General features: G+C 42.6%; 1 protein-coding gene across 1 annotated transcript in view; it reads right to left on the reverse strand.

Annotated features, from left to right (window-relative positions):
• Positions 1-13,700, reverse strand: part of ALKBH5 (alkB homolog 5, RNA demethylase) — a 50,232-nt gene that overhangs the window by 9,611 nt on the left and 26,921 nt on the right. The window contains exons 2-3 of the mRNA XM_033963816.1: positions 8,981-9,061; positions 1,590-1,745 (exon numbers count right to left, since the gene is read on the reverse strand). Coding sequence (XP_033819707.1) covers positions 1,590-1,745; positions 8,981-9,061 — 237 coding nt within the window. The remainder of the gene's footprint in view (positions 1-1,589; positions 1,746-8,980; positions 9,062-13,700) is intronic.

Genomic DNA, 13,700 nt, shown 5'->3' on the forward strand with positions numbered 1-13,700 from the left:
CATAGAGTGCATCCGCCACATACGCAAGACCCGTCTCCAAATCCGGGAAGTCGGTCGGAACAGAAATCCCCGACTCCATTATTTTATTCGCCATACCTTGCACCCATTGAAGACAAGCTTGTGCCGCATAGGAACCGCACACCGCTGCCTGCAAGGTAACCGCCGCGACATCAAAGGACATCTTAAGAGAAGATTCAATCTTCCTATCCTGGATGTCTTTGAGCGCTATACCGCCCTCGACTGGCAAAGTAGTCTTTTTAGTAACCGCCACTACCAAAGCGTCCACGTTTGGGGTCGTAAAGTTGTCCAGCTCGTCCTGCGATATGAGATACAACTGGCGCATAGCCTTTGCCACGCGGACACCAGCCTCCGGAGTGACCCACTGAGCTGAAATCAGCTCATGCATCGCTTCGTGGACAGGGAAAGCCTTAGTAGGCTTTTTTGTGCCAGCCATCAGAGGATTAGCCGAGCCCGCTGCCTGCGGATCCGGCTGCGAGATATGAAGGCCCTGGAGCGCCTTAGAAATAAAAGCTGGCAATTCCTCTCTATGAAACAGACGGAGCGCTGTAGGATCATCCACCTCCCTAGCCAGCGCATCTTCAAGCTCTAAATCCGCCACTTCCCCGCCCTCCAAAACTTCTGGAAGATCCAGCGACAAGGCGGAGCCAGACGGAGGGTCATCCCCGTCCATAGCTGCCACTCTGCGCCGTTTTGCCGCATGAGACTCCAAAGGAGGTCTACCGGCGGGCAGTACAGGAGACGGGTCAATAGAACTCTCCCGTGGCAGCGCAGACTGTGAGTTCTGTAGCAAAAAAGCCTGAAGCAGTAACATCACGAACTCCGGGGAAAAGGCCACCTGATTAACAGGAGCCGTGATTGGAACAATATTCCCCTGCCCAAAAACCGGCCCCGCACAAGAAGAAGCCGAAAAAACGCTGACCGCTGGCAAAACTGCCGATGTGCGCTGAAGCGGAATGTCGGTGGCCACGCGAGCAGGAGAAGCAGGCTGGAGCTCAAATGTGCGGGAAACTTCAGGCGCGACCTGCACCTCCTCCCCCACGGCGTCGGAGGCCCGAAGGCTCTCTCCGCTTGCCACAGCGGGAACACCTTTTCACTGCCTCTGCCGCCATAACCCCCAGACAAACCGCTGAGCAACACAAATCAGGCGGGAAACCCAAACCCACCACGTGGCAGCCAAACACCCGCGAGTAGACCGGCAGACCCAACACCATGCACCTAAGCCAGAAAAAACAAACTCTTACCCGAGGTCACTGTTGTTCAAGCTGGTAGTTGCAGACAGGAACTGCCAGAACAGAGAGACAGACAGAAAGAAAGACAGACAGCGGGAGAGAGAGAGACAGAAATAAAGACAGACATATATTCTAGCACCCTTTAATGTAACGGGCTAAAATACTAGTATAATATAATGCTTGTAATAGCCACTGAGGTAGCTCGGGAAAAATGTTGAATCATGCTAGACTTGTTACGTTCACACCTTACTAGCTCAAAATATTTCTATAGCAATTCAGGAATGCTGAAAAGTGCTGGCAATGCCTCATTTTGCCATTTCTACATAGAGAACTCAGTACCTGTGGGCAGCATCAGGGTCTGCTTTGCGATGGGATCGCTTTGGTTTTAGGATCTGCTGCAACTTGTTGCTTCCTGACAGTCGATTAGACGTGTAACCTGGCAACGTGGAGCTACTCAGCGACCTTGTTTCCAGTCGAGGAGCTTCTGTCCTTGTTCTGTAAAGAAGTGAAAGATTTAAGGCAATGCGCAACAGATTCATATTACAGATCTTGGAACAATCACTGAGCGAACATAAAGCATTTTTTCAACTCAATTAGGTATATGCATTGATCACCCAAAGGAAACACTCTCCTCATATTCCAATCAGTTCTGAAGTGAACTGAAATTTATTTTAGATTCTCATCTATGTGCTCCCAAATAAAATTATTTGAAACTTTCAATCTACATATTGACCTCAAAAAAACAAAGAAGTCTTCTAAACTTACAAATATTTGTAAACTGTAGTACGGGCACTACTTATTCAAATTACTAAAATATGCTCTGCTTAGGTTTACCTGAATCTTGTATTGGCACAAAAGTTATTACCACAAGTTGGAGAAAGGAGCATATCACTCCCAATTCTATGGCTTCTAGTTTATTTCAGAACACAAATTAAATGTCATCATTTGGTCTACTATTCCCCATATCATGCAACAAATATTTGCTCTTCTGGTATCTTTCCCACAGTGACCGCAGTAAAACTGTAGGAACGGGTAAAAATTGTAATTGCTCACAGCCGGCATGGGGACAAACCTTTTCATTGCTCTGTGAAGTGATAAAAAAAAGCTTTGCTCCTGTGGGGAACCCCACCTTACACAGCTCCCCGATATCACACCATTGCGGGTCTGGTGGCTCTAACCAGTTTCCCTCCTTCCCTGCCGCTGGCACACACCTTGCAGAGCAAGCCAAACTCTACACAGGGCTGCTAGACTGTGCTCTTGGCCTTCCCTCTGCTGGGCTCCTCCTCATGACAACTTCCTTTTTTGGCAAAGAAGGAAGTTGCATCATAAGGAGGAGCCTGGCAGAGGGAAGGCCATGAGCATCTTCGAACAATCGCTCTACAAGGTTTGTGCCAGCAGGAAGGGAAGCCGTCTGGACCAGCGAGTTAGTGCTGCCCGATTCACCTTCTGGTCACACTTTAAAAATGAATTATGGCATGCAGAGGATCGCTGGTGCACTTTCCTTCTGCCAGGAAGGTCTGTTTTGGTCTGGGGCGGACTGCAGCAGACGGAAAGTGCACTGGTGATCCTCTGCAGGCCGTAATTTGTTTTTAAAGTATGACTGGGAGACCAGGGGGACGCTGGATGATGGAAAGCATGCTTGCCTTGGTGTAGCTATTAGAAGTACACAGAGGGCATATACCATACTGAGAGGGAGGGAGGTGGAGGGGAAGAAATAATGGGTCTGAAAACAGAGGAGGGGGAGGGAAAAGAAAGGGAGATAAGTTGGACCCAAGGGGTGGTGTGCAGGGAGGGGGGATGGAGATACTGGATAATAGAGCAGCTGGGAAGCGAAAGGGAATGATGGTGAACCCTGGGGTTGTGGGGAAGGTTGAAAGGGTAATTGAGGAAAAGGAGTTATGGTGAATCTGGGGATGGTGGAATCCATCGCTGCAGCTGCTCTTTTTCTTCAGGCCTCTGGCAGCATGAGCGAAGTAAACACGCTGCCTGGCCCTGCTGAGGTGTGAAGTAGTCACAGAGGGAAATCTTCACTCATGCTGCCAGTGGCCCAAAGAGTGCAAGAATACTGCCTTATCAGATCCCATGGAGCAGAGGAACACAAAGGAGGGGGAGGTCTCATTAGAGAAATGCTGGACTGTGGGATGGAGACAAAAAAAAAAAAAAGATGAAAGATGCCAGATCTCTGGGGAGGGGAGGACAGATACTGAAGATAAATGGTGAAAACAGAGAAAGAAAATGTCAAATGTGCAGGAGACCCTGGTTAACAGAAGACAAACAGAAACCAGAGCCTAGGACCAACATGATTTGAATAATGAACAGACAACAAAAAGTAAAACATGGGTAGGGTCCAAGGCAGAAATTTGGGAGGGGACCCCCAAAACTCTCTACTAGCCCATGCCATCTTCAGCTTCTAGAACAGGGTTGTCCAACCTGCGGCCCTGTGAAGTATTTTGAGTGGCCCCGGTCGAGGGCGATGCAGTGTTATCCTCTGCTGCCCCCGGGGTGTTTACTGTCTTGCCGGCTCCCTCCTCTGTCTTGCTGCAGCGTTTGCGCGGCCCCATAAACATTTTTTTCCAGCCAATACGGCCCAGGGAAGCCAAAAGGTTGGACACCCCTGTTCTAGAAGGTTTTATTTAGGGCTTTCTCTAGCCAGGGGGGGCAGTTGCTCTAATTGCATTCCTTGGCCTAACACCATCCATGACATTAGGAGGAAATTAATCTTTTTATTTCTTTGGTGTTGTACTATACAGAACGTGTGGCTTCTTGGGATTTTGGTTTATGTTTATCATTTTTGGTCAGTTATGCATTTGTGTTGTGTGTGTGTGACCAAGATATTCTGTTAGGATGAATTTTCTATGCTTTCAGTTTTCCCGATAGTGGAGGAAGATGGGTTTTGTTTATCCTTTTTCTATATTTGTGATTTATAAAATGACTGTTGTACAGCATATTATTCCTTTTTATACTTTAATAAAATAGCTATTCAAGCCTTGTGTGGATGGGATCAGAGAGTCCGCGTGTGGCAAAGGGGCAGGGACAATTATACGCGGCAGCAGCAGCATATTTTTTCTGTTACGGCTCCCCAATCCTGGAATTCTCTTCCAATTCATCTGAGAGATGAAAAGAATCTTGAAAAATTTAAGAGCAAACTAAAGAGTCTTCTTTTTCAAGATGCATTCAATGTTTAACTGAACTGCTTTTGGCTCTTAATCCATTTTAACTACTTTGATTGTTTTTTATTCCCCTTCCTATTGTTTTTAACCTTAATTGTTCTACTTTTATAACTAGATTGTATTTCATCCTGAGTTTTCCCAATGTTTTTATTAATGAATGTGTAATTTAATTTATTATTATGTATTAGTAATTATGAAACTTGTCGTTTATGTTTGTTAATTTTATTTACTACAATGTATTAGTAGTTACAGTACATCTCTTTTATGTTTGTCTTCCTATATTTTGTAATTTTATCACTTTGTACATCGCTTAGAATTCGGAATAAGCGATTAATCAAATGTTATAATAAACTTGATAAAACTTGATTTTTCCCTGCGTTATTCTCTATTTTATACTCTATGCCACACCTTAAAAACAAGTGAACAGGGACCACTACATCCCTTCTGTTTCAGTTACAAGAATTTCTCAGTTCAAGAAGGGAGTGCTGACTATTGTGGGTCTACATTTATCAATTCTGTGATAACTGTATGCAACTTTTCATAAAAAGTTAAAGGTCTACTTTTTCTCAGAATAAGTTTGGGCCTAGAATATACATGACCATCTCTGGACAGAAGTGGCAGATCCAAAATGTTGAGAATGATTGATTTTTCACATCATAGGCCCAGGGCCCATAAGCAGTCTGAAACACACAACTTCTGTAACTTATTTTTTCCTTGAGAAAGGATTACTACAAACTGTTTGCTGCATCATCAGAATTCATTAAAACCTTTGTTTCTGGTGATTTTAGCCACTTTTTCCACAGATAGTCACATATGTTATACATTGCCATAGTTTTATGAACTCAGTTATGTGTTTGTGTTAGGCAACAGTCATTTTGGTGGTGTCAATTTTATTCATTTATTTAGCCCGTCCTCCCAAAAGAGCCCAGAACGGGTTACAAGAGTACAAACAGTGTAGTCAAGACAAATATGGACAAGATATATTTGGAAACTAGTGGGACAATAACTGAGGTATGGTAAATAGAGAACCTCTGAGATACACTAAGATACCTACTATATATGTTATAATAGAAATAAATAGCCGAGCTATATTAAACTATACATTCTATAGTAGATATAAAACCTCTGAGACACACTGATCAACATGGCCTAGTTGAAAAGTTTATCTGAGATCAGTTAGGCTTGGTCTTTTCATGGAGCTGGATTTGTGAAGAGGAAGGTTTTCATTTCCTTCCTAAAGTTCTATAGGTTGTCCAGCTCTCTGATAGATGGAGGGATGGGGTTCCATAGTTTGGACATGACGAGCGAGTAGGCGTGCCTGTGGGCATGTCCAGGGGGTAGGGACAATAGTCTTTCTTTCTGGGTTCTTAACAATTGATTGGCTTGGGTTATAGATTGGTAGCTTTTATCAGACATGATGATTTTTTTGTGCACTGCTTAAATAGGTAACAAATGGACAAGGACAACTATCCAAAACTAAAAATACTGCAGAGCCGACGTACTAGACGTCAAGTCTTTATTTCAACCAATCAAGAAATGTCTTTCCAGTGTGGTATTCCTTTATTATAGGGAAACAAGGACCAGACACGGTCTGTGTTTTGATTAAGACACTCCTGTCATCCCTTTCCTTAAATCACTTCACTGGCTCCCTATCCGCCTTCGCATACAGTTCAAACTTCTACTGCTGACCCTCAATCTCTCTCCTCTCTTATACACCTTCCAGAGAACTCCATTCCTCAGATAAGCTGCTCTTAGCTGTCAATTCCAGACTTTGTTCCTTTCATCTAGCTGACCCCAATGCATGGAATAAATTACCTGAGTACATCTACCAAGCCCCTTCCCTTGTTTAAAAGCAGACTGAAAGCACACTTTTTTTGATATGGCCTTCAATCCATAACCCTCCAGTGTCTACCACCCCCAGCCAGCAGATTAGCTGTTCCCCTTAACTGTATCTATGACATCCTGTTTGTCTATTTAGATTGCAAGCTTTATGAGCAAGGACTGACTGTTGTGGCTCTACAGAGCTGCTTACGTCTGGTAGCGCTATAGAAATAATAGTAGTAGTAGTATTCCCTTTCCTAGCAGTAGATAGGAGGTAGAGGGCCGAGACTTCCAGTGCCATTACCAGGATGCTGGTGCACTCCTGAACTCTCCAGCATAAAAGGTCCAATGAACTGTCCCAAAGTCTAAAAAAGTGAGACGTTAAGGGGGTGGGGCTGCAGGCATAATCTGCCAAGTTGTGGTCTGATTGTACTGCAAGAAGTTGAACAAACTTTGGGGCCTTTGGAGAAAACTTCATGTGCAGTTAGCACACTTTTGCCATGAGTTTACAATGCAGAAAGGATTTCAGCATGGGTTTAATTTGAGTAGAAAACATGTCCAAATACTGCACAAATGTAATGGGGTGAGCTAACCTATAGCATAATAAAAAATGCTTTGCACGTGGGAAATTTTTTTGCCAGGTCCTGAATAACCACCCTGACCACTCTGCTCTGGATGTCTGCCATCAGTCCCCTTCCCTCCAAACCCATCATCTGGTGGTCCAGTGGTCCACTTCAACCAGATGACTGAACAGTTTAAAATATATCCCTAGCTCCATCAGCTCCCATCTCAACATAATCACAATGAATTCCAGAGTTTAGTTACACATTGAAGAAATATTTCCTCTGGTTTGATTTAAATTTAGTACTTAGAAGCTTCATTGCATGCCCGCTAGTACAAGTATTATTAGAGTAAACATGTCTGTAAAATAAAGAAGTGGAACAGGTAAAATTACAGATTGGCAAGTCCGACATCAGTGCTGGGCAAAATGGTAGAAAGACTATTATAAAAGAAAAAAATGAAAGAACATATATAAAAGCATGGATTAATGAGATTTAGTCAAGGGAAATCTTGCCTCACTAATCTACTGCATTTCTTTGAAGAGGTGAATGAACTTGGGGATAAAAGTGAATCGGTTGATATTGTGTATTTGGATTTTCAAAAGGCATTTGAAAAGTACCCCATGAAAGACTTCTGAGGAAAGTAGTAAGACATGGGATAGGAGGCAATGTCCTATTATGGATTAAGAACTGGTTGAAAGACAGAAAACAAAGAGTGGGTTTAAATGGTCAGTATTCTCAATGGAGAAGGGTAAATAGTGGAGTTCCTCAGGGGTCTGTGTAGGGACCACTGTTTTTAAAACATATTTATCAATGATCTAGAGATGGGAATAACTAGTAAGATAATTAAATTTGCTGATGACACAAAGTTATTCAAAGTTGTTAAATCGCAGGAGGATTGTGAAAAATTGCAAGAGGACCTTGTGAGACTGGGCGTCAAAATAGTAGATGATGTTTAATGTGAGCAAGTGCAAAGTGATGCATGTGGGAAAGACAAACCCGAACTATAGCTATGTGATGCTGGGTTCTATGTTAGGAGTCACTGCCCAGGAAAAGGATCTAGGCATCATCGTTGAGGATACATTGAATCCCTCAAGCTCAATGTGCGGTGGTGGCAGTTAAGAAAGCAAATAGAATGTTAGGAATTATCAGGAAAGGAATGGAAAACAAAGATGAAAATGTTATAATGCTCATGTATCACTCTATGATACGGCCGTACCTCAAATACTGTGTGCAGTTCTGGTCACCATATCTTAAAAATTAGAAAAGGTAACAAAAATGATAAGGGATGGGATAACTTCCCTATGAGGAAAGGCTAAAGCAGTTACGGCTCTTCAGCTTGGAGAAGAGATGGCTCAGAGGCGATATGAGGTCTATAAAATAATGAGTGGAGTGGAAAGGGTAGATATGAATCGCTTGTTCACTCTTTCCAAAAATACTAGGACTAGGGGGGGGGCATGCAATGAATCTACTAAGTAGATTTAAAACAAAACGGAGAAAATATTTCTACACACAATGTGTAATTAAACTCTGGAATTCACAGCCAGAGAATGTGGTGAATTCAGTTAGCTTAGCTGGGTTTAAAAAAAATTTCCAAAAAGAAATCCGGTTGGCTACTGTTGGAAACAGGATACTGGGCTTGATGGTATGGCAATTCTTATGTTCTTAGCTCTTCTCCAAGCTGAAGAGCCCTAGACACTTTAGCTTTCCTCATAGGGAAGTTGTTCCATTCTCTCTATCATTTGTCTCCTCTCTTGGTACATTTTCTAATTCTGCTATACCTTTTATGAGATGCAGTAACCAGAATTGCACACAGTATTCAAGGTGTTGTCACAGTCTCAATTTTGTTCTCCATTCCTTTCCTAATAATCCTAACATTATATTTGCTTCTTTAGCCATCACTGTATCAATGATGTCACCTAGATCCTTTTCCTGGGCGGTTATTCCTAATGTGAAACCTTGCATCACATAGCTATAGTTCGGTTTCCTCTTTACGAGATACCTCACATTTACCTTACTCACACATCACCTGCCATTTTGATGCCCAATCTCAGAGTCTTGTGAAAAGGTAAGTTGTAGCGATTAATCATATGTAACTAACATATCTGCCTAAGATATTATCCGCACTGGAGCCTAAAAACGAAGCCAGAAGAACAGTTCAAATTGTGTACACACTTACTTTCTTAGTATGACAACAGCTCTTCTCTCCTTGATGTCTTGCGGTCTTATGCAATGGGTAATTTCATCAGCAGCATAACCACTACAAGACAGACACAAACCATTGAGAACATACTATAACAGGGGTTTATGACAGCTTCTATTCAAAAACATAGGAGTCTTCAAGTATGTAAACACATTTGCATAAAAATAGGGGAGGAGGGAAGCAAGCAACATCTTGAAAGCTGTGTATGCTAGGACTTGATAAATCCTGGTGCCTAGAAATTGTACCTTGATGCCCAGGAAATCATGCTGCTAACACCCACTGCATCTACCTTGCATCCACCACTAGGTTTAAATCGTGTGGTATAGAACAACCTAAGCCTTAAGACGTCAGACTACTTGCTCCAGAGTAGCGTACTGCATGGTTTAAACCCAGAGACCCAAAGTAGATACAGCACCGATTTTTCCCCCTGAACTAGCAATAGTAATGGGGAGCCTGCTTTCTAATTAAAAGGGTGTCTGGGAGGCAGGAGAGAGGATGGGAAAAGAGAAGTGTGTCTGAACAGAAGAGACGAGAGCGAAATTGATTTAAAGGTGCAATTTCTTAATCAGTGTTATAAGCAAAATCAGTTTTTGTAACTGCTTCTTCCACAGAAACAGATTTTTTTCACTTCTGTCCCCTAATGTTTACAGAAACTTAAGATCATCTCTTCTCTCCCTAGGATAACTCTTTTCACTCCTCCTCCACTTGTCTTCTCTAGTTACAATGGAAGCAGGCAAGGCAGGCTCATTTGCAAAGCAGGACGGGGTGAGAGGAAATGCAGAGAAATGGTTTGAACTCTGAAAAATTATTCAGACATGCTCCACATCCTTTAATCTTCTGGATATCCAAGTGAAATTCGAACCCGAGTCCTGGGCACTTATCACAAAAATATGCATAGTTTACCAATGGCTACATCAGGCTCTGCCTGTGGCAGACAGGGCAATTACTGCGCAGTTTGGTAGAGGTGTGGTAGCTGCAGGGAGATTTGAATACAGTGCAATATGCATGCAGGGTTGTGTGGCAGTTATGGGAGGCAGTTTGGGGGTTTGGAAAGGTAAGGAATTCCACCTTTTTAAATTGCTCTATTTCAATCTTCTATGCCACAGAGACTGGAAACCCCTTTCTCACAAAAATGCACTGGGCCATCTTTTGGGAGTCTCATTTCTCTGGAACCCAGGAATGATTTGGCTAATTTTCAGACTCAATATATATTTTTTTACTGGGTTTCCCCTCACATGCCTAAGTTTTGTGTTAACATTTTCAGAGCATTATTTTGCCCCATGTAAAATTCCTACTGTTGTGACCACTTAAAAAATTGTCCTTGGGCTGCAAAAACTTAAGGGAGTGGTACAATATCAAAAGTAAAATATTTCTATGCATGAAAAAGCAGGACTTAGGGCAGATGACTAATCTTACAGTGGCCAAATAGGTAGGGAATGATGAAAGAAAGATGCTTTACTGCATAGGGAGAGGAATGGCCAGCAAAGGGAGTGAAGTCGAGGCAAAAATATCCTTGCATAAAACTTTGCTGAGACCTCATAATAGTTTGTGCAGTTCTAGAAAGCATACCTTAATAAATAGATACCAGGATAAATTGTTTTCCTGAAAGCCATAATTATGTAAACATGCAATCTCTTGCCACTACAACCAATGTTGTAACAGATATAAAACTTTTGTTTTAAAGCAAATAAAAGGTGCTTTAGCAGCTGATGTGTATAAAACTTGTGGCTTAGCTGTTGCTCCATACAAATCTAAAGAGAAAATTTTTTAAACTTTGTTTTAGGAACATGTACACACAAGATTAATCATTTAAACAACTCCAGTTCTGGCAAGTCAATCTGTAGTTCCCAAAGACTAGCCTTAGATGGCAGTACTACCACCCTTTTCATAAGTTATGAGCTGTTCTATCATGGGCCATTTCACAATCAATCATTTACAGCTTCAACTATTTATAGAGCAGGCCCATATTTTTCACTTCTCCACTTACAACCTGGGCTCACATCAGTGTTTTGGGGGTCAGACCACTAGCTATATGCACTTGACTGACCTCACATGAACAAATGTTTTCGTTTAAAACATAGATACTGAATCCTGAAGAAAAGAAAATGACATACGACTTAACAGGAAAAGACTTTTTGCTATCTGGGAAAAGATATCTTTTGATACATAGTTACAACGGATTCAAGACCCCCTCCGTCAATCTGCATCTTGTGTAAAAAAAAAAAAAAAAAATCTCAGCCAATAAATTAGAGCTGTACCAAATAGCATATTATTCAGCGAAATACCAAATAAGAATAATGGGGACTTAGCTTTAATGTAACATAATAAAAAGCAATGTGACGGCAGAGATAAAGTGCATTTCAGTGGTATTTAACACAGTAGAGCCCTGGATTGCTCATATTTGAATTTAAATTGCTATTTGTCTAAATATGAATAATGTATTTGGGGTCAAATCAAATTTAATATGAATATTCAGTCAGGGCTGTGGAGTCGGAGTCGAGGAGTCGGAGGAAATTTCGGGTACCTGGAGTCGGAGTTGGAGTCAGAAGTACAAAAAACTGAGGAGTCGGAGCATTTATCTACTGACTCCATTTTTGAACTTGGCATACCAATCACGAGCGATTTTTTCAGCTATAGCACCCACTATATACACAGCACAAATGTTGCTAGCAGCTTCTGCGGCCTTAGAACCTTGATTAAAAGCAAAAAGAAGGTGGTGTCCAAAATGCTCATTTATCATTTTTCCTACCTTGTCTGGTGATTTCATGAGTCTCTGGTTGCACTTTCTTCTTCTGACTGTGCATCCAATCTTTCTTCCCTTCTTTTAGCCTGTATGCTTCCTCTCCTCCAGACCTCATTCCCTCCCTCAACTTTTCCTTCCTCTCTCCCTGCCCTTTCTTTCTCTCTGCCTCCCTTTCTTTTTTTTCTGTTTCTCTTCTTTCCTTCTGTCTCCCTGCCTGCCCTTTTTCTTTCTTTCTCCCTGCCCTCCCCAAGCCACTGCCATCGGGGACCAGGACCCAAACCGCCACCAATAACAGGCCCGAAAGCCGACGCCGCCCCAGGCTGTCCCTGCTTCGGCCGACCAGCATTCCTCTCCCCGACGTCAATTCTGCCGTCGAGGAGAGGAAGGCTGATTGGCCCAAGATCGCGATGGACCTATTGGGGAAATGCTGCCGGGTCCTGCCTTCGCGGAAACAGAAAGTAGGCAGGACCTGGCAGCAAGAAGAGCAAATGCTTCACTAACCTGTCTCCCGCCTTAGCCCGTAGCGAACGCTTGCTTCAGGGCTTTCAACATGTGCGCGCTGGTTTCCCTTCTCTCCCCCCCCCCCGGACATAACTTCCGGTTTCAGAGGGAAGAGAAGGGAAGCCGATACGCACACGTTAGAGCCACGGAGCATAAGTTCGCTACGGGCTAAAATCTCCAAGCCGTTTTTTTTTGTTTTTTTTAATGTTCAGCAGCGGCGGCAGCAGCAGATGACAGCTGGGCGGTACGCCCAGTTAAAAAGCCCTAGAGAGAACACTGGAGAGGAAGGCTGATCGGCCCTGTAGATCAGGACGGCAACACTCCACGATCGACTCGGGTTGCCTTCCTGAGCTACTGGTCGATCGCGATCGACGTGTTGGGCACCCCTGGTCTACATGTTCCACCATTATTTAAAAAAAAAAAAATAATAATTGTTTTCACCATTTTGCCCGGCACTGAAGTCAGGCTTACCAGTCTATAATTTCCCAAATCTCCCCTGAAACCCTTTAAAAAAAAAAAAAAAATCAGGGTAAAATTGGCCACCCTCCAATCTTCAGGTACTACAGACGATTTTAGCGATAGGTTACAGATCACCAACAGCAAGTCAGCAAATTTTGTGATTGAGTTCTTTTTGTACCCTGGGATGTATACCATCCGGTCCAGGTGATTTATCATTTTTTAACTTGTTGACTTAGTACTTCTTCCAGATTCACCAAGATTTCTTTCAGGTCCCCGCATCACCCTTGAAAACCATTTTTGGTTCAGGTAGATCTCTTACATCTTCTTCCATAAAGACCGAAGCAAAGAATTCAACCTCTCTGCTATAGCCTTATCTTCTGAATGCCCCTTTTGCTCCTTGATCATCCAGCGGTCCCCACAAAGTCCCTCACAAGTTTTCTGCTTTTGATATACCTAAAGAAAATTTAGTTTTTGCATCTTTGGCAAGTTTCTCTTCATATTCTCTCTTAGTTTTCTTTATCAATGCTTTGCATCTAACTTGCCAGTGCTTATGTCTCTTTATTTTTTTCATTTGGATCCTTTTTCCATTCTTTAAATGATTTTTTTTTTTTTTTGCTCCAATAGCCTCTTTCATGTCACCTTTTAACCATGCCGGCTCTCGTTTCCTCTTCTTTCCACCTTTGCTGATACGTGGAATACATCTGGTCTGGGCTTCCACGATGGTATTGTTAAACATCCAGGCCTGGTTTACAATCCTAACCTTTGCAAATAATCCTTTAAGCTTCTTTTAAGCTTTTTCCTCATTTTATCATAGTCGCCCTTTCGAAAATTAAATGCCTCTATAGTAGATTTCTTATGCGATATCACTAGTTACGTTATGATCACCGCTTCCCAACGGACCCAACAGAGTTAACTCCTGTACTATGCCTTGCTTTCCACTAAGGACCAAGTCTAAAATAGCTTCACCTATTGTTAGTTCCTGGACAAGTTGCT

The sequence above is a fragment of the Geotrypetes seraphini genome, chromosome 11 (genome assembly GCF_902459505.1).
Source record: "Geotrypetes seraphini chromosome 11, aGeoSer1.1, whole genome shotgun sequence".
Lineage (NCBI taxonomy): Eukaryota > Metazoa > Chordata > Amphibia > Gymnophiona > Dermophiidae > Geotrypetes > Geotrypetes seraphini.